Source organism: Narcine bancroftii, chromosome 1 (genome assembly GCF_036971445.1).
Source record: "Narcine bancroftii isolate sNarBan1 chromosome 1, sNarBan1.hap1, whole genome shotgun sequence".
NCBI classification, from domain to species: domain Eukaryota; kingdom Metazoa; phylum Chordata; class Chondrichthyes; order Torpediniformes; family Narcinidae; genus Narcine; species Narcine bancroftii.
Genome location: NC_091469.1, coordinates 161,008,815 through 161,028,623, shown reverse-complemented (window position 1 = coordinate 161,028,623; position 19,809 = coordinate 161,008,815). Strand labels below are relative to the sequence as shown.

At 46.8% G+C, this 19,809-nt stretch overlaps 1 protein-coding gene across 10 annotated transcripts in view; it reads right to left on the bottom strand.

The window, feature by feature from the left end:
* The window catches only part of lifra (LIF receptor subunit alpha a), a 280,918-nt gene that overhangs the window by 133,691 nt on the left and 127,418 nt on the right, over positions 1-19,809 (bottom strand). For 9 of the 10 annotated variants that reach the window (XM_069883753.1, XM_069883762.1, XM_069883804.1 and 6 more), the window contains one exon: positions 15,681-15,815. The exons of the other annotated variant lie outside the window; for it this stretch is intronic. In XM_069883753.1, the coding sequence (XP_069739854.1) occupies positions 15,681-15,815 (135 nt within the window). The remainder of the gene's footprint in view (positions 1-15,680; positions 15,816-19,809) is intronic. 10 annotated transcript variants of the gene reach the window in all.

Sequence of the window (19,809 nt, the reverse complement as noted above, 5' to 3'; positions counted from 1 at the left end):
GTGGAGATTGGAACCTTTATCCATTCAACCTGGCTGTGTTTAGGGGTGAGATCCTTCTGGGAGGACCTAGCGGACATTCTGAAATAAATTACAAAGGTGGATTTTCCATCAGATCTGGAATTATACCTTCTGAGGAACATATTGGACGTGGGTTTTAAACTGTCAAGATACCAAATTCAGTTTGTGAAGGTCACAAGCCAGGAAATGTATAGCAATCACATGGAAGTCTGAGTCCCAACTAAACATTACATGATGGAATATGGAAATGCAGGGTTGCATTCCCCTGGAGAAATCCACATACAATTTAAGGAGGAAATATGACACATTCGTGAGGCAAACTTTTCTGAAGTATATTGGTTTACAGATATGACTATCCCCCTTCGGAACATGGTTACTGAACCAATTTGTCTCAACAGAGAAACGATTAGGATCAAGGAAATGGGACAAGGTGCAGATGACCTGCTCTGCGAGCCAGTTTTTATTTTTATTTCTTACCTTTGGTTATTCAGTTACTTTGGATGTTTTTTTCTCTCTCTCCCTTGGCTTTTTGCTAGGTTCTGCAGGGGTTGTTGACCCCTCCTGTATTTGTGTTTTTCGTATCTGTATAATTTATGTGACTTTATAGTTAGTTATATCGGACTGGGTTGGGGGGTGGGAAGGGCGTAAGGGGGAGATAAAAATGGACTCTGCATGTTATACTGGTTTTGAAAGAGATCGTATTGTGTGTTTGAATTTATGAGTTTTTGAAAATCAAAAATAAAATATTAAAAAAAACATTTCCTAACTTTGGAGGGAGAGGGGTTTAAAGGAAATTGGAGAAGTCAATATTGATTCTTTCTGACGGAAGAATGCCAAGTCGAAGAATACAAGATGTTCAATATGAAAAATACAATGTGCATAGATAAGAGTTAAATGTAAGAAAACTTTTTCCACTGAGGTTAAGTGAGATAAAAACGAGAGCACATGGGTTAAGGGTGAAAAGGAAAACATTAGGGGAAAAATTCTTCCCATAGAGAGTGGGTGAGTGTAACAAGCTCCCAGCTAAATTAATAAACGCAGGCTAAATTTTGACATTTAAGAAACATTTGGTCTGGTACAGGGGGGTATGGAGGGATGTGATCAGAATGCAGGTCAATGGGACCATGCAGGAAACTAGTTTGGCACAGACTAGAAGGGCCGAAGAGCCTATTTCTGTGCTATTTCCACTAAGAATAGAAATTGACTTTCCAAAGACAACAAGAGGAACAGATTAAACTAGGGACCCCTCCAACTAGCCCTCCTCAACCTCTCCAAAACATAAATATGTTCTGAAATGTTCCACAAACATTAACACATTATAAGTACGTTGAAATGCTTAAATACTTAAAAGAAAATTAGATTAGCTCACAAACCAGTTCCATTGAAACTTGTAGGCAATGGCAAGCTCTGAAATCACAAGGTAAAGCTGAGTGAACTCCACGGGGAGTCACTTGATAAACGTGTCTGAAAATTGAACATTGTAGTTATACAGGTTCCTCAACAAATATACATATTGATATATTTGAGATGCAGTCTTCGGCCAATGGTGTGAGTAAGATAAATAGTTTTGTGATATTAGAGATGGAGTCTAAAAGACTTGGGTCTGAATGAGTATTGCAGACGAGAGAGAAATGGAGAGATCAATGCTTGGAATTCCAAACCTCAGGAACTTGGCAGCTAAAGACTTACCTGTCAGTGGTGATCTGCAAGAGATCTATCCTGGGGCCTCCAAGTTGATTCAATCACTAAGGCTCGCCAGCAACTGTACTTCATGAGGAGTTTGAGGAGATTTGGTCTGTCACCAAACATAGAGAGCATTCTGACTGGTTTCATCAATGTCTGGTATGGAGGTGTCAATGCATAAGGAAGGAAAAGACTAGAGGGTTGTGAACTTGACCAGCGCCATCATGGGCATCAGTCTTCCTTCCATTAAGGATATCTACAAGAGGATGTGTCTTAAGAAAGAAACCTCTATGATTACAGATTATATTGTATTTTATAAAAGAGATAGAGTGTAGAGGGTTTAGTGTAGGTCATCACAGAGTAACACTTCACATCTTATTTAAAATCCGAGAGAGAGAACGAGAGAGAGAGAGAGAGAGAGAGAGAGAGAGAGGGGGGGGGGGGGTTGGGGGGGCAGGGATTCATCTTTATCTTTGGGAGAGAGTTCAGAAACAGCAGTTGGGACTGGAACATGACAAGATGGCAAGCTGTTGAAACCCCATTTTGAAGATAGGTTGTGAGTTTTGAGTTCAGCCTGTTTAAAACCCTTGTGGTCCTTACAAGAGGAAATGGCTGGCCAGAGTGTTTCTCCTGAAATAAGGGAAACAAGAGGAACCCTGTGGTGACCTGGAAGAAAGAGGGTATCATCTGGAAAACCTTGATGAGGCAAGTTTCTTCAGCAAGACACTGAAGTGGCTGATCAGAAGGAATCAGTTGTGGGTGTCCAACGAGCAACAAATCTCTCTCTGAAAACTGACAAGGACCTTCCTGAGCGGTAACCTTTCAAGGACCAAAGCCTCTTGAAATTCATAAATGCTAAATTCTGTGCACAGTATAAGAATTGCCTGATACTGGTGAATTTGGAGGAGTGAGAAGTGAGATTGGACTGTGAATCAAAGAACTTTTCTGAACTTACACACATTACATACACGTGCGATTAGAATTAGAAGGGGGTTAAGTTAATTTAATAGTAATAAGTTAAAGTTTGATCCTAGTTTCCTGTTTAAAGTTAATTAAAAGCAACTTTTAGAAACATAGAAGATAGGAGCAGGAGTAGGTCATTCGGCCCTTCGAGCCTGCTCTGCCATTCAATGAGATCATGGCTGATCTTAAAGTTCAGTACCCCGTCCCCGCCTTCTCTCAGTAACCCCTAATTCCCTTATACTGAAGAAATAGATCTAATTCCCTCTTAAATATATTCAATGAACCTGCCTCTTCTGCTCTCTGTGGCAATGAATTCCACAGATTCACCACCCTCTGGGTCAAGAAATTCCTCCTCATCTCGGTTCTAAATGGTTTGCCTATTATCCCCGAACCATGGCCCCGTGTTCTGGACTCTCCCACCATTGGAAACATCCCTTCTGCATCCATTCTGTCCAGTCCTGCCAGAATTTTATATCTCTCTATGAGATCCCCTCTCAATCTTCTAAACTCCAGTGAGTACAATCCCAAATTGTGCAATCTTTCCTCATAAGTCATTCCTGCCATTCCAGGTCTCAGCCTGGTGAATCGCCTCTGCACTCCCTCCATTGCAAGAACATCCTTCCTTAGATAAGGTGACCAAAACTGCACACAATATTCCAGGTGGGGTCTCACCAAGGTTCTGTACAGTGCAGTAAGGTATCCTTATTCCTATACTCAAACCCTCTTGATATGGAGGCCAACATACCAATTGCCTTTTTAACTGCCTGCTGTACCTGCATGCTCGCCTTAAGTGACTGGTGCACAAGAACCTCTAGGTCTCTCTGCACTTCCCCATCTCCCAATCTATTGCCATTCGAATAGTAATCTGCTCTCCGGTTTGTATTACCAAAGTAATATAGTCAGGGTTTGGTCCAATGATGACATTCTCCACCACGCAGCCTAGGATGGTCAGCTATGAAGAGCTAAAGACATGCTTCTTTGGGTTATAGGTCAGATTGAAGCTTTTGGCCACCTGGAGGAACTTGAGGAGGTTGGTGTCATGGTCCTGCTGGTCATGGCAGCAGATGGTCACATTGTTCAGGTAGGGACATGTGGGCTTGAGTCCATAGACGTCGACTATCCGGTCCATCTACCTTTGAAAGACGGAGACCTTGTTGGTGACCCCGAAGGGGACTCGGAGGAAGTGGTAGTGCATTTGCCATGTATCTGCCCAGTCCCCCAATTTATCCAAATCACACTGGAGCTTCCTGACCCCCTCTTCAGTGCACACAACCCCTCCTAGCTTAGTGTCGTCTGCAAATTTGGAGATATTACATCCAATCCCCTCATCTAGATCATTAATGAAAATTGTGAACAGCTGGGGTCCAAATGCAGATCCCTGTGTCACCCCACTGGTCACCGCCTGTCACTCAGCAAATGAGCCGTTTATCCCAACTCTCTGTCATCTATCTGTCAGCCAGTTCTCAATCCACATCAATACCTTTCCCCCAATCCCATGAGCCTTGATTTTGCATGCCAGTCGTTTATGTGGAACGTTATCGAAGGCCTTTTGGAAATCCAGGTACACCACATCCACTGGCTCTCCCCCATCTATTTTACCCGTCACCATCTCAAAGAATTCCAATAGATTTGTCAAGCACGATTTACCTTTTGGAAATCCATGTTGACTCTGTCTGATCCCTATTCCCCACTTTTTCTCTACCCACCTTTTTAAATGGTGGGGTAACGTTAGCTACCCTCCAATCCATGAGTACTGATCCTGAGTCTATCGAGTTCTGGAAAATAATTCTTAAAGCATCTGCTATGTTTAAGTAACCATTTGTCTTGGTGAATTTCTATTGCTGCCGGGTTTTGGGTCCTCTGGGCCCATAAATCACCAACTGCTTATTCGACACAGGAAGCACTGACAGCTTTCATCCACTCGTGTACTGTACAACACCGCATGGTCATCAATTATACTCAGACCATAAATTGCTTCACCAAGCTGGACACCTACCCATTTCACTGCACTGCTGACATGGTAAATGAGATCGCCCAGTACCGGGTCTTCTCAACCAGTGACCTCGTCAGCGTTCCATCAACTGTCCATCTGGCCAGAGGACCTCCCATACACTGCCTTCGAGACAGAAGGCCACCTCTACCACTTCCTCCGAGTCCCCTTCGGGGTCACCAACGGGGTCTCCGTCTTTCAAAGGTAAATGGACCGGCTAGTCGACGTCTATGGACTCAAGCCCACATGTCCCTACCTGAACAATGTGACCATCTGCTGCCATGACCAGCAGGACCATGACACCAACCTCCTCAAGTTCCTCCAGGTGGCCAAAAGCTTAAATCTGACCTATAACCCAAAGAAGCACATCTTTAGCACTTCATAGTTGACCATCCTGGGCTGCGTGGTGGAGAATGTCGTCATTGGACCAGACCCTGACTATATTCACCCCCTGTTGGAATTCCCATTGCCCCAGACCATCAAGGCTCAGGAAAGTTGCTTGGGGTTCTTATTACACCCAATGAGTCCCCAATTATGTGGACAAAGCCATCCCCCTGGTGAAATCGACCACTTTTCCCCCTTTCAGTAGAAGCCCAAACGGCGTTCACACACATCAAGGGTGACATCGTCAAGGCGGCGATGCATGAGGTGGATGAATCCATCCAAGTGGAAAGTGATGCATCCGACTTTGCCCTGGCTGCCATCTCAACCAGGCAAGCAGGCCCATGGCATTCTTCTCCCGAACACTCCAGAGCCCCGAACTTCTGCACTTAGCCATTGTAAAGGAGGCCCAGGCCACAGTGGAAGCTGTACACCACTGGAGACATTACCTGGCCAGAAAAACACTCACCCTGACTAACCAAAATGCAGCCACTTTTATGTTTAATAACAAACAGCGGAGAAAAAAAATTCAAGAATGACAAGATTTTGAGGTGGAGAATTGAGCTATCCACCTACAACTACGAGATCTTGTACCAACCCGGGAACCTCAATGAGCCTCCCGATGCACTGTTCTGGGGAACATGCAACAACACACAGCTGGACCGCCTCCAAGCCCTTCATATCCACCTCCGCCACCCCGGCGTCACCGGGTTCTACCATTTCGTCAGAGCACATAACCTCCCCTACTCTGTCGAAGGCATCAGGTAGTTGACACAGAACTGCCCAGTCTGTGCCAAGTGTAAACCCCAGACAAAACCCACCCCTTCAGGCGGCTGAGTATGGACTTTAAGGGACCCCTCCCATCCACAAACATCATAGACAAGTATTCCCGTTTCCTCTTTCCCATTCTCTGCTCAGACATGACCACAGCCACCATCATAAAGGCACTGCGTGGCATCTTCGCTCTGTTTGGATACCCCTGCTTCTTTCATAGTGACCTCATTCAGGATCGAGGAGCATAGCTGCGAGCAGGACCACAGGCTATAACTCCCGGGGGAACGGACAGATAGAAAGGGAGAATGGCACCGTCTGGAGGACAGTTCTCCTAGCCCTAAAATCAAAGGGCCTGCCCACCTCCCAGTGGCAAGACATCCTCCCTGGGGCGCTCCTGCTACCAGTCCCTCTTCTGCACCGCTATGAATGTCATCAGGAACAACGTTGCCATCCTGCCTGATGAACTCTGGGCCCGTACTCCTCCGGATGCACGTCAGGCACCACAAGATTCACCCCTTGGTTGAGAAGGTCCCCCTCCTCCATGCCAACCCCCAATACACCCAGATGGAGTACCAGGACAAGCAACAAGACACTGTCTCCGTCTGGGACCTGGCACATGCAGGGGGCCCTGTGACCAACCAGCCCACACCACCCCTCAGTAACCCTGACCTGCCAGTCCTGCCATTGACGCCTGACCCTGCGCCCCGAACAATCCCACTGTACCAACTCCCCCTCAGCCACTGGATGCACAAGACACCACCCAGGAACCAACAGCTGTGCCACAGCAGACCCTGCGTCGGTCGCGGCGATGGATGAGACCGCTGGACAAGCTAAATCTGTAATGAATATTGTACCACATCACCCCCGCTGGACTTTCTTTTAAAAGAAGAGGGTAAATGTGGTGCTACCACTATATATATTGTATGTATGTGTTTATGGGCTGGCCCACCCCTGAACCTGTGACTCCTCCCTCCAAGATATCCCCATAAAAGCTGTTATGCCCAAACCCCTCCCTCAGTACCTGCCTTGAAACCAAGCCAGCAACATGCAAGATATGCTGAGATTTTTCCATACCTTGATGAAGGGCTCAAGGTAGAGCATTTTTATCTTTGCTATATAAAGGACACTGTTTGACCTGCTGAGTTTCTCCAGGATTGTGTTTTTTCACTAATGTCTAAATATTACTTGGATTCATTTTTGGTGGTAAATATCTTGGGATGAAGATACTTCATTAAATTACAGAATTTTTTTGTCACAGTAGCTATTTTGATCCACACTGTTCAGATTACTTCCAGCTCCCAGCTCTCATCTACAGATTACAGCTTTTCCAATGCTTGTTAAAGCACTTGTTACATGCTGAGGATTTCTGGATCCAATGCTTTATTTCGTGGGAAAAAAAATCTCAAATCCATCTTATTTCAGTACCTTCAGTTCATGTCTTTCCATATTGACCTGCCTTTTCCTATTTACCAAGTCTGATTCTCCTATAATTTTGCCCAAATCCATCAGCACCCCTTAGTTTCCTCTGTTCCAGATAAATCAACTCAGCCTGGCCAGTTTCTCCTCATAGCAACCCCACCCCCAACCCTTGAGTCAGTCCCTGCAATTCTTGCTGACATCTTAAATCACAGCAGGTATCTGATTACTTAACCTGGACCCACTGCAATGCGCCTATCACCAGAATTGTTCCACAGCAGGTGCAATCTCACTGGCTCTCCACTCATCCCTGGATCATCTGGACAACTGAAGTACCTATATAGTAACAGGCTGCTTTTCATCAATTACAGCTTAACTTTCAACACCATCAAAATCTGGGCCTCTGCATCTCCCTCTGCAAATGTTAGTCCAGATCGTTAACATCTCCTCTTCAATGGCAATCAACACAGGCACACCTTAAAGATGCACTCACTGCTCTACTGCCTCTACACCCTTGACTGTGTGGCAAGGCACCACCTCTCAGTGGGGGAAGCATTTCAATGACTGTGTCCACAAAATAGCAGACAAAATGGAAAAGTGTTGAATTGGGGAAGGGCTAATTATGATGGGATAAGGCAGGAACAAGAGAGAGTAAATGGGAACAGATGTTCTTGGGAGAAATCTGGAGGATGTTTCGGGACCACCTGTGTGAGGGTCTGGATGAGTATGTACTGCTGACATGAGGGTAAAAATGGTAGGAAAGGGAGCCATGGTTGACAAAACAGGTGAGGCAGCTAGTTAAGTGGAAGAAGGAACCGGAAGCAAAAAACAGGAAGGGCTCATGAGAATTGTATTGTAGCCAGAAAGGAACTAAAGAAAGCTCAAAGAGGGCTTGAGAAGGCCTAGGGAAGTAGAATTAAGGAGAATCCTAAGGTGTTCTATGTATATGTAAACAGAAGGATGAGAGAACAAAGGTAGGGCCACTGAAGGATAAAGGAGGCAATGTGGGCCCGGAGGCAGAAGAGGTAGGGAAGGTTTGGTGTTCAGCAAAGAGAGGGACCTTGGACAATGCTAGAGCACCAGGTGTACTGAGCTGCAGCTTCTCAGGAACCGTATTAGGGAACTAGAGCTGCAGCTCGATGGCCTCGCTCTGGTCAGGGAGAGTGAGGTGGTCATAGATAGGAGTTACAGCCAGGTGGTCATGCCAGGGCCACGGGAGGAGGACAGGTGGGTCGCGGTTAGGAGAGGGAAGAGGAATAGTAAGGTGGTAGAGAGGACCCCTATGGCTGTGGCCCTCAACAACAGGTACTCCTCTTTGGGTACTGTTGGGGGAAACAGTCCAGCTGGGGAAAGCATCAGTGGCTGTGCCTCTGGCACTGGGTCGGCCTCTGAGGCTCAGAAGGGTAGGGAAAGGAAGAGGAGGGCAATAATCATAGGGGACTCAATAGTCAGGAATACAGACAGGGGATTCTGTGGACAGAGCAAGGAGAACCGAATGGTAGTTTACCTCCCTGGTGCCAGGGTCCGGGATGTTGCTGCTCAAGTCCAGGACATCTTAAAGGGGGAGGGAGATGAGACAGAAGTCGTGATACAACGACATAGGGAGGAATAGAAAAGAGGTCCTGAAAAGTAAGTACAGGGAGTTAGGTAGAGAGTTAAAAAGAAGGACCACAAAGGGAGTAATCTCAGGATTATTGCCAGTGCCACGTGACAGTGAGAGTAGGAATAGAATGAGATGGAGGATGAACGCGTGGCTGAAGGGGTGGAGCAAAGGCCAGGGATTCAAGTTTGTGGATCACCGGGACCATTTTTGGGGTAGCTGTGACCTGTAAAAAAAGGGCGGGTTGCATTTGAACCCCAGGGGGACCAGGATTCTGACGGGGAAGTTTGCTACGGTTACTCAGGAGACTTTAAACTAGAATAGCTGGGGGGAGGGAACCAAATGAAGGAGAACAGCAAGAAGGTTAGAGTGCAGAGAAAGCTTGAGACAGTGTTTGAGGGGGGAAAGGCAGGTGATAGAAAAGGGGGATGCTCGATACGAAGATGGACAGAGGTCGATTGCAAAAGATCATTAGAGAGGAGTTGGTAAAGATAGGGTCAAACAGGAAGTTAAAAGTGGGAAATCTCTAAAATGTATATATTTTAATGCAAGGAGCATTGTAAGGAAGGTGGATGAGCTGAAGGTGTGGATTGACACTTGGAAGTATAACGTGGTAACGATTAGTGAAACATGGTTACAGGAGGGATGTGATTGGCAGCTAAATATTCCTGGATTTAGTTGCTTTAGATGTGATAGAACCGGGGGGGGGGGGGGGGTTGCACTACTCGTTAGAGAAAATATTACAGCGGTGCTTAGGTGTGATAGAATAGAAGACTCATCCAGGGAGGCTATTTGGGTGGAATTGAGGAATGGGAAAGGGGAAGTTACAATTATAGGGGTTTATTATAGACCACCGAATGGGGGAACGCGAATTAGAGGAACAAATTAGTAGGGAGAGAGCAGATATTTGTAATAAGCACAGGGTAGTGATTGTGGGGGGATTTTAATTTTGTGAATACTGATTGGGAAACCCATTCCATGAAAGGGCTAGATGGGTTGGAGTTTGTAAAATGTGTGCAGGATAGCTTTTTACATCAATACATGGAGGTACCAACTAGAGAGGGAGATGTGTTGGATTTACTGTTGGGGAATGAGATGGGTCAGGTGACAAAGGTATGTGTGGGGGAGCACTTCAGGTCCAGTGATCATGGTGTCATTAGCTTCAAGGTAATTATGGAAAAGGATAGGTCTGGGCCCAGAGTTGAGGTTTTTGAGTGGGGTAAAGCTAGGTTTCAGGAGATGCCAAAGGATTTACAAGGGGTGGATTGGGACGATTTGTTTTCTGGGAAGGATGTAATAGAGAAATGGAGGGTCTTTTAAAGGAGAGATTTTAAAAATACAAAATCTTTATATACCTATTAGGTTGAAAGGTAAGGTCAAAAGTTTGAGAGAGCCATGGTTCTCAAGGGATATTGGAAACTTGGTTGGAAAAAAGAGGGAGTACTGCAATAAATATAAGAAACAGGGAAAAAAGGAGATGTTTGGGTACTATATTGAACCAAGCCATGAAAGACCCCAACAATGAAGACGCTGTTTACATCCGGTACCGCACGGATGGCAGTCTCTTCAATCTGAGGCGCCTGCAAGCTCACACCAAGACACAAGAGAAACTTGTCCGTGAACTACTCTTTGCAGACGATGCCGCTTTAGTTGCCCATTCAGAGCCAGCTCTTCAGCGCTTGACGTCCTGCTTTGCGGAAACTGCCAAAATGTTTGGCCTGGAAGTCAGCCTGAAGAAAACTGAGGTCCTCCATCAGCCAGCTCCCCACCATGATTACCAGCCCCCCCACATCTCCATCAGGCACACAAAACTCAAAACGGTCAACCAGTTTACCTATCTCGGCTGCACCATTTCATCAGATGCAAGGATCGACAATGAGATAGACAACAGACTCGCCAAGGCAAATAGCGCCTTTGGAAGACTACACAAAAGAGTCTGGAAAAACAACCAACTGAAAAACCTCACAAAGATAAGCGTATACAGAGCCGTTGTCATACCCACACTCCTGTTCGGCTCCGAATCATGGGTCCTCTACCGGCACCACCTACGGCTCCTAGAACGCTTCCACCAGCGTTGTCTCCGCTCCATCCTCAACATCCATTGGAGCGCTTACATCCCTAACATCGAAGTACTCGAGATGGCAGAGGTCGACAGCATCGAGTCCACGCTGCTGAAGATCCAGCTGCGCTGGATGGGTCACGTCTCCAGAATGGAGGACCATCGCCTTCCCAAGATTGTGTTATATGGCGAGCTCTCCACTGGCCACCGTGACAGAGGTGCACCAAAGTAAAGGTACAAGGACTGCCTAAAGAAATCTCTTGGTGCCTGCCACATTGACCACCGCCAGTGGGCTGATAACGCCTCAAACCGTGCATCTTGGCGCCTCACAGTTTGGCGGGCAGCAACCTCCTTTGAAGAAGACCGCAGAGCCCACCTCACTGATAAAAGGCAAAGGAGGAAAAACCCAACACCCAACCCCAACCAACCAATTTTCCCCTGCAACCGCTGCAATCGTGTCTGCCTGTCCCGCATCGGACTTGTCAGCCACAAACGAGCCTGCAGCTGACGTGGACTTTTTACCCCCTCCATAAATCTTCGTCCGCGAAGCCAAGCCAAAGAGAAGATATTGAATGTAAAAAGAATTGTAAGAAATTAGAAAAGCTAAAAGAAGGTATGAGGTGGCTATAGCAAGCAGGGTGAAAATAAATCCAAAGGCTTTCTACAAATATGTAAATAGCAAAAGGAAAGTGAGAGATAAAATTGGTCCAATAGAGAATCAGAAAGGACAAATGTGTGTGGAGCCAAAAGAGATGGGGGAGGTCTTGAACAATTTATTTTCCTCAGCATTTAGTGAGGAGAAGGATATTGAACTGTACAGGGTAAAGGAAGAAAAGGGGGTAAATATGGAGACTATAGTGATTAAGAAAGAGGTGGCACTGGAGCTCTTGAAACATATAAAGGTGGATAAGTCTCCAGGTCCTGACAGGATTTTCCCCAGAACCTTGAGAGAAGTTAGTGAGGAAATAGCAGAGGCTCTGGCAGTGATTTTTCAAATGTCATTAGAGACGGGTATCGTGCCGGAGGATTGGCGTGTTGTGCATGTGGTTCCTTTGTTTGAAAGAGGTTCGAGGAGCAAGCCTAGCAATTATCAGCCTGTAAGTTTGACATCTGTGGAAGGTAAATTGAAAAGCGTTCTTAGAGATAGTATATATAAGTATATGGAGAGACAGGGACTGATCAGGGACACTCAACACGGATTTGTGGATGGAAGGTCGTGTTTGACCAATCTTGTTGAATTTTTTGAAGAGGTGACTAGGAATGTTGATGAGGGTAGAGCAGTGGATGTTGTCTATATGGACTTCAGTAAGGCCTTCGATAAGGTTTCGCATGGGAGGTTAGTTAGGAAGGCTACGTCCTTGGGTATTAATTTGGAGATAGTCAAATGCATTCAACAGTGGCTGGAAAGAAGGTGCCAGAGAGTAGTAGTAGATAATTGTTTGTCAGGATGGAGGCTGGTGACATGTGGTGTACCTCAGGGTTCGGTATTGGGACTGTTGCTTTTTGTCATATATATATTAATGATCTGGAGGATGGGGCGGTAAATTGGATTAGTAAATATGCAGATGATACTAAAATAGGGGGAATTGTGGATGATGAAGAGGGATTTAAACAGCTTAGAGAAGTGGGCAGAAAGATGGCAGATGGAGTTTAATGCTGATAAGTGTGAGGTGCTTCATTTTGGAAAGAATAATCAAAGCAAAACATATGTGGTAAATGGGAGGGCATTGAAGAATGCAGTGGAGCAGAAAGATCTAGGAATAATGGTTAATTGTTCCCTGAAGGTGGATAGGGTGGTGAAGAAGGCCTTTAGTATGCTTGCCTATATAATAAATCAGTGCATAGAATATAGGAATTGGGAAGTAAGATGAAACTGTAAGGCCAAATTTAGAGTACTGTGTGCAATTCTGGTCACCAATTTATAGGAAGGATATTAACAAGATAGAGAGAAAACAGAGATTTACAAAAATGTTCCCTGGGTTTCAGCATCTGGAATACAAGGAAAGACTGAGCAAATTATGTCTTTATTCCTTGGAACGTAGAAGGCTAAGAGGGGATTTGATAGAGGTGTTTAAGATAATGAGAGGGATAGATAGAGTTGATGTGGAAAGGCTTTTCCCATTGAGAGTAGGAAAGATGGATACAAGAGGTCATGGGTTGAGAGTTGACGGGGAAAGGTTTTGGAGTAACATGAGGGGGAACTTCTTTACTCAGAGAGTGGTTACTGTGTGGAATGGGCTTCCGGGAAAGGTGGTGGAGGGAGGGTCAATTTTGTCATTTAAGAAAGAGTTGGATAAGTATATGGATGGGAAGGGGATGGAGGGATATGGCCAGAGTGCTGGTATGTGGGATTAGAGGAGGGTACTTGGATCAGTGCAGACTAGAAGGGCCAAATTGGCCTGTTTCCATGCTGTAATTGTTATATGGTAATATGGTTGAGGTTAAGAAAGAAGAGGTTGGAGAATTTTCTTAAAATTATTAGGATTTATGTCCCAGACAAGATATACCCCATGTAACTAAAGGAAATTAGGAAGAGATTGCTGGGGTTTTGGCAATGAACTCTGCATCCTCCCTGGCCACAGGAGGAGAAGAGGACGATTGGAGAATGGCAAGTGTAGATCCTGAGTAAAAAGTTGAGAGCGAGAATTCAGTGAGTCTTATTTCAGTGGTGAGCAAACTATTGGAGAGGATTCTTACAGACAGATTTACAAGCATTTTGAGAAGCATAGTCTGTTTAGGAATAGACAGCATGGCTTTGTGAAGGGCAGGTATGCTTCACGAGCCTAATTGATTTTTTTGGAGGAAGTAACAAAAGAAATTGATCAGTTGGGTGGCAGATGTGGTGTATATGGATTTTAGCAAGGTATTTGACAAGGTACCTCATGGTAGACTTATTCAGAAAGTCATGAGGCATGGTTTCCATGGAACTTTGGCTGTGTGGATTCAGTAATGGCTTGCCTGCAGAAAGCAGTGGGTAGTAGTAGATGGAACACATCCTGCCTGGAGGTCAGTGATAAGTGGAATTCAGCAGGGATCTGTTCTGAGACCCCTGCTCTTTGTGATTTTTATCAACGACCTGGATGAAGAATTAGAAGGATGGGTCAGTACATTTGCAGATGACACGAGGCTTGGAGGTGTTGTGGGAAGTGTAGGAGGTTGCCTTAGGTTACAACAGGATACAGAGTTGGGTGGAATAGTAGCAGATAACGTTCAATCCCGGTGAGTGTGAGGTAATGCATTTTTGATGTTCACACTTGAAGGAGAAGTATATAGTTAATTCTTAACCATGTGGAAGAACAGAGGGACCTTGGGGTCCAAATACATAGATCTCCCCAAGACTGTCATGCAGATTGATAGGGTAGATAATAAAGATTCTGGTATGCTCTGGCCTTCAATAGTTAGGGGATTCAGTTCAAGAGGCATGAGATAATGCTGCAGCTCTATAAAACTCTGATTACGCTTCATTTAGAGTATTGTGTCAAGTTCTGGTCACCTCATTACAGGAAGGATGTGGAAGTTTTAGAGAGGTTACAGAGGAAATTAATGGGGATATTGCCTGGATTGGAGAATGAATCTTATGAGGCAAGATTTACGGAGCTCAGACTTTTCTCTTTGGAGAGGTCTTCAAGATTATGAGACATAAATCAGGTGGACACCCAGCACCTTTTTCCCAGGGCCACAGGAGCAAATACCACAGGACATTTGTATAAGGTGAGGGGAGGAAAGTTTAAGGGAGACATCAGGGATAAGTGTTTTTTTTTTAAACACAGACAGTACTGGGTAGCTGGAATGCAATGCCATGGTGGGTGGCAGAGGCTGATACAGTAAGAGATATTTAAAAGACTCTTGGACAGGCACATGGATGCAAAAAAAAATAGATGGTAATGGCTGTGAGGTAGAGAAGCTTTAGATTGTTGAATCGGTTTATCTAGGTCAGCACAATATCGTGGGCTGAAGGGCTGCACTGTATTGTAATGTTCTGTGTTCTAAATTCCTGGGTGTCAACATCTCTGGGCCATTTTGTCAATGGGATCATGAATAAGGCACACCAGTAGATTATTTTGTCAGGAGTTTGAGAATATTTTGTATGTCACCAAAGGCTTGGAAATTTCTCAAGCTGTTCCATGGAGAGTATTCTGACTGGATGCATCACTGCCTGGTGTGGAGTTGCCAATGCACAGGAGAGGAAAAGGCTACAGAGGGTTGTGAACTCAGCCAGTGCCATTATGGGCACCAGTCTTCACTCCATTAGGGACATCTTTAAGAGGCGAGGTGTAAAGAAAGCAGTTTCTCTCATCAAGGTCCCTTAACATCCAGGCCATATCCTTTTCTCTCTGCTGCCAACAGGAAGGAGGCACAGGAGGCTGAAGACACACATTCAACATTACAAAAACAGCATCTCCCCCTCCACCATCAGATTTGTGAATGGACAATGAACCCTTGGACATTATCCAACTTTTCTCTTTGCACTTTTAAAAACAAATCTTACATTTAGAAATTGTAATTTATAGCATTATTTGAATACTGCTGCCGCAAAACAACAAACTTTGTGACGTGTTCATGACAATAAACCTGATTCTGATTTGCCTTTAAAGAACATTCAAATTGGGATTTACAATGCAATATTAAATGCATAAGTACACAGGGGAAAATCTTATCCTCACTATGAAGGACAAGTCCAATAATTAAATAAATGCTCACAATTGAAGTTTTCAAGAAAAGAGGTGGATACATTATAAACTCCTCCAGACAAAATCATTTGATTTTTAAAAAATTAGAAATAAATGTTAACTCACCATTATTTTGAGCAAGAGCCAGATCACAACCAGATAATAAAAGGGCCAAAAACACAAACTCAAAAAACACACGCTTCATTTTCCCAGCCTGGAATTGATCCACAGGAAAGTCATCCATTAGTAGGTTCCGTTTTCCTGGAACAAAAGCAGTGCTTAACTTTAGATTTATTAGTATTTGTTGACACATTTTAGATCTTTCCCTTTTGTACTTGTAAGAACAGATCATGTCAGGCCAGATTACTCAGAACAAGTGGACATAAACAGAGCCTGACACCAGGATAACAAAATCTATGGCTAACATTGTAACATTTACAACACCATCAACAATTTAATATCTTGAAGTTGTTTTAAAGAACTACTTCCTGCTGGAGATAAATTTCTTAATTGCGGCCTAATTCCAGCACCTTGTAGCTCAACAGCTACTGTGAGACCCAAAAGGCACTCTCTGAAAGAACACTGCAAATTGCAATATTGAACAGTGGATAATAGATCTCACCAAGAGAAACACAAGCATAAAGAAACAGGCGTGGTCTAGCCAGCCCTTTGCTTCAGTTTTGCACACTGGACTTCAAAGAAATGCCAACAGTAAAGTTTAAATTCGTAATCCATGAAGATAGAAAGTTGAAATCACCAAATCAATTAATCATCAAAAAGAAAAATTGATTGATCTTTAAAAGCATTGTTTCGAAGCTCTGGCTGAAGAAATGTTACATGGACCAGAAAACAAAGAATAACTACCGCTGTTCATTTAGACGTTGTCCACTCTTCAGAGGCAGAACATAAGAAATAGGAGGAGGAATCAACCATCCGGCCTACTCTGCCATGCAATAAGATCAAGGCTGATCTGATGATAGGGTCATCTCCACCTACCCCTGCCTTTTCTACATATCCCTAATTCCTCTTCTATCTATCCAACCTTGTCTTAAATATATTTTCTAAGGTAGCCTCCATTGCTTCAATGGGCAGAGACATCACCCTCTGGGAAAAGCATTTCATCCTCATCACCATTTTAAATTAACTACTGTGGCAGCTCACCACTAGGCAGGCGAACAGACCCCGCTTGTAAGCCACGTGGCTGGGCAGCCGGCCAAAATGGCGCCGTCGTCGGTTCTCAGCCAGGTCAGGGCTGGGAGTATAAGTGCAGCCCAGCAGCCTGTAATTAACTAGTATGCTCACTGAGTTCTGGTTGTGTGGTGTTATTGCAGGAACAGTGTGCTGCCGCTACAATTGGTGACCCCGACTAGTTCAAACGTCTTTGAACCCATCATGAGCGAGCCTGGGATCAACGCTATAGTCGTGAAACTGCTTGAATTCTGGGTTCAGGAGTCGGAGACTTGATTCGGCCACGTGGAGGCTCAGTTTCACCTCCGCCAGATTTGGACCGACACGACCAAATTCTACCATGTGGTCGCTGCCCTGGACCAGGCCACCGCCAGACGTGCTGCACCTCATTCAGCACTCACCCGCCGAAGACAAATACGAGACCATCAAGCGAGTGCTTACCGGATCCTTCAGACTATCCGGACACCAATGTCCACTCGGATGCTGCACCTCGACGCCCTGGGAGACAGGTCCCCAAAGGAGCTGATGGATGAGATGCTCATGGTCATGGGTGAGCACATCAACTGCCCACTCTTCGAGTGCATCTTCCTTGACCATATGCCCGGGGACATCCGGCCACTGCTGATCCAGGAGAGCTTCACCAATCTGAGGAAGGTCGCCCAAAAGGCCCAAGAGCTATAGCTCGCACGATTCCCGGAGGGCTCAGCGGTCCAGTAGGTCACGAGGCACGGGTACGACCACGCCAAGCCTGCCCCTAGCGCTGCGATAGAGCATTCGGCCCCTGCAGGGGCCCCTAAGTGTATAACCAAGGCCACAGCATCTGCTCCAGGCCTCTGCTTCTACCACCAGCGCTGGGGAGCCAAGGCTTGGAAGTCCCAGGGAAATGACCAGGCCGGCCGCTGTTAACGCCTGCGGCGGCTGGCCAAGGACACAGCCTCCTCTACCTGTGGGACTCAAGTCAGTGGCTGGCGGTTCCTCATTGACACTGGAGCCCGGATCAGCGTCATCCCGGCCACGCCCATTAAGTCCAGGAACTGACCTCGTGGAACTCCCCTCCGTGCAGCCAACGCAACAGCAATCCGGACGTATGGTGACAAGACAGTCCACTTCCAGGTCGGCCAACGAAATTTCACGTGGAGGTTCACTGTCTCGTCCCTCCTGACTGCCATCCTGGGTGCAGACTTCCTCCTCGCACACGGGCTTCTGGCGGACATTCAAGGTAGGCGACTGGTGGATGCCTGTACCTTCCAGGCCATTCACCTCGACGCTTCCTGCTCGGAGCAACCACAGATGGCCACGATCAGCACGCCCAAAGATGAGTTCCAGCGAATCCTGGACGAGTTCCCGATACTCCTCAAGCCACAGTTCCCTGCTGCCTCACCGCGCCATGGGGTGTTCCACCACATCCCCACCTAAGGCTCACTGGTTGACACTAAGGCACGCTGGCTTCCGCCTGACAAGCTCCAGATGGCGAAGGAGGAGTTTTCGAACCTGTTGGAACTGGGGATCATTCGGCAGTCTGACAGCCCGTGGGCCTCACTGCTCCACCTGGTTACAAAAACCTCCAGCGGCTGGAGGACTTTTACCATCTTCACCGACCACAAAACCCTCACCCTCTCCGTCATATCAGAGTTTACCACCAACATTCGGCACAAGGCGGGGAAGGACAATGTGGTTGCCGATGCACTCTCGCGACCGGCATTCTGCACGCTGACGCCCGGCCTTGATGTCGACCAACTCGCCCAGGACCAGAAGTCTGATGAGGAGACGAGGGCACTTCAAGGCCGCCATCACGGGCCTGCGGTTTCGAGACCTCCTGACTCCGAGTGGCAAAGGTACCATCCTGTGCAATATCTCCATGGGCACCCCACGACCAGTGGTTCCCCAGCAGTGGCGCAGGCAAGTCTTCCGTCACATGCACGATGTTTCACATCCGTCCATTAGGTCCACAGTCTGGGTGGCGGCAGAACAGATCGCGAGCTGGGCCAGAACATGCACCCATTGCTAGACACAGGCACACCAGGGCACCCATACAGGAGTTCGAGCAAATTCGAGCACATTCACGTGGACATCGTCGGGCCCTTACCCGTTTCCCAGGGCAACCATTACCTGTTTACGATGGTGGACCGCACCACTCGCTGGACTGAGGCGATTCCGATGCCAGATGCCTCCACCGACTCCTGCTCCCGAGCACTGTTGCATGATTGGGTTCCCCAGTTCAGCGTCCCGGGTCACCTCACCAGCGATCGGGGCGCCCAGTTCACATCTGCGCTCTGGGCACAGCTTTCCAACAGGTTGGGGATCCAGCTACACCGCACCACGGCCTACCACCCACAGGCCAATGGACTGGTCGAACATCTGCACCGTCATCTTAAGTTGGCACTCATGGCCCACCTCACCGGTTCCGACTGGGCGGACGAACTGCCTTGGATGCTCCTGGGCATCTGCTCCACTCCCAAGGAAGATCTGCAGGCGTCATCTGCTGAGCAGTTCTACGGTGCGCCACTGGCACTACCTGTGAGTTCATCAACACACCTCACCATCCGCAGCGGTCGCCGCAAGAACTACTTCTTCACCTCAGGTAACGCTTGGACTCGTTCAAACCCCCACCGCCGCCCAGGCATGGCACCCACCCGTCTCACGTTCCCAGCAAACTGCTTTCCGCGGAGTACATTTTCGTTCGGCGGGGCCCGATCGCAGCACCTCTGCAACCACCATACGAGGGGCTGTACAGTGTTCCGGCTCCATGTTAATGCTGAACATTGGCAGCAGGCGGGAGCTGTTTACTGTGGACAGGCTGAAGCCAGCGCACCTCAATCCCACTGAGCCCATGGTCGTAGCCCAGCCCAAGAAGCGAGGCTGCCCGGCGAAAAAGGACATTGGCGCCGGTTCTGGGGGGGGGGGTGGAGATGTGTGGCGGCTCACCACTAGGCAGGCGAACCGGCCCCACTTGTAAGCCACGCGGCGGTGCAGCCATGCCAAAATGGCACCGTCAAGAATGTTCCCTTTCTCCCAGCATGGGACTCAGAAGCCTGCACTTGGGGGACCACATGACGCCCAGGTGACG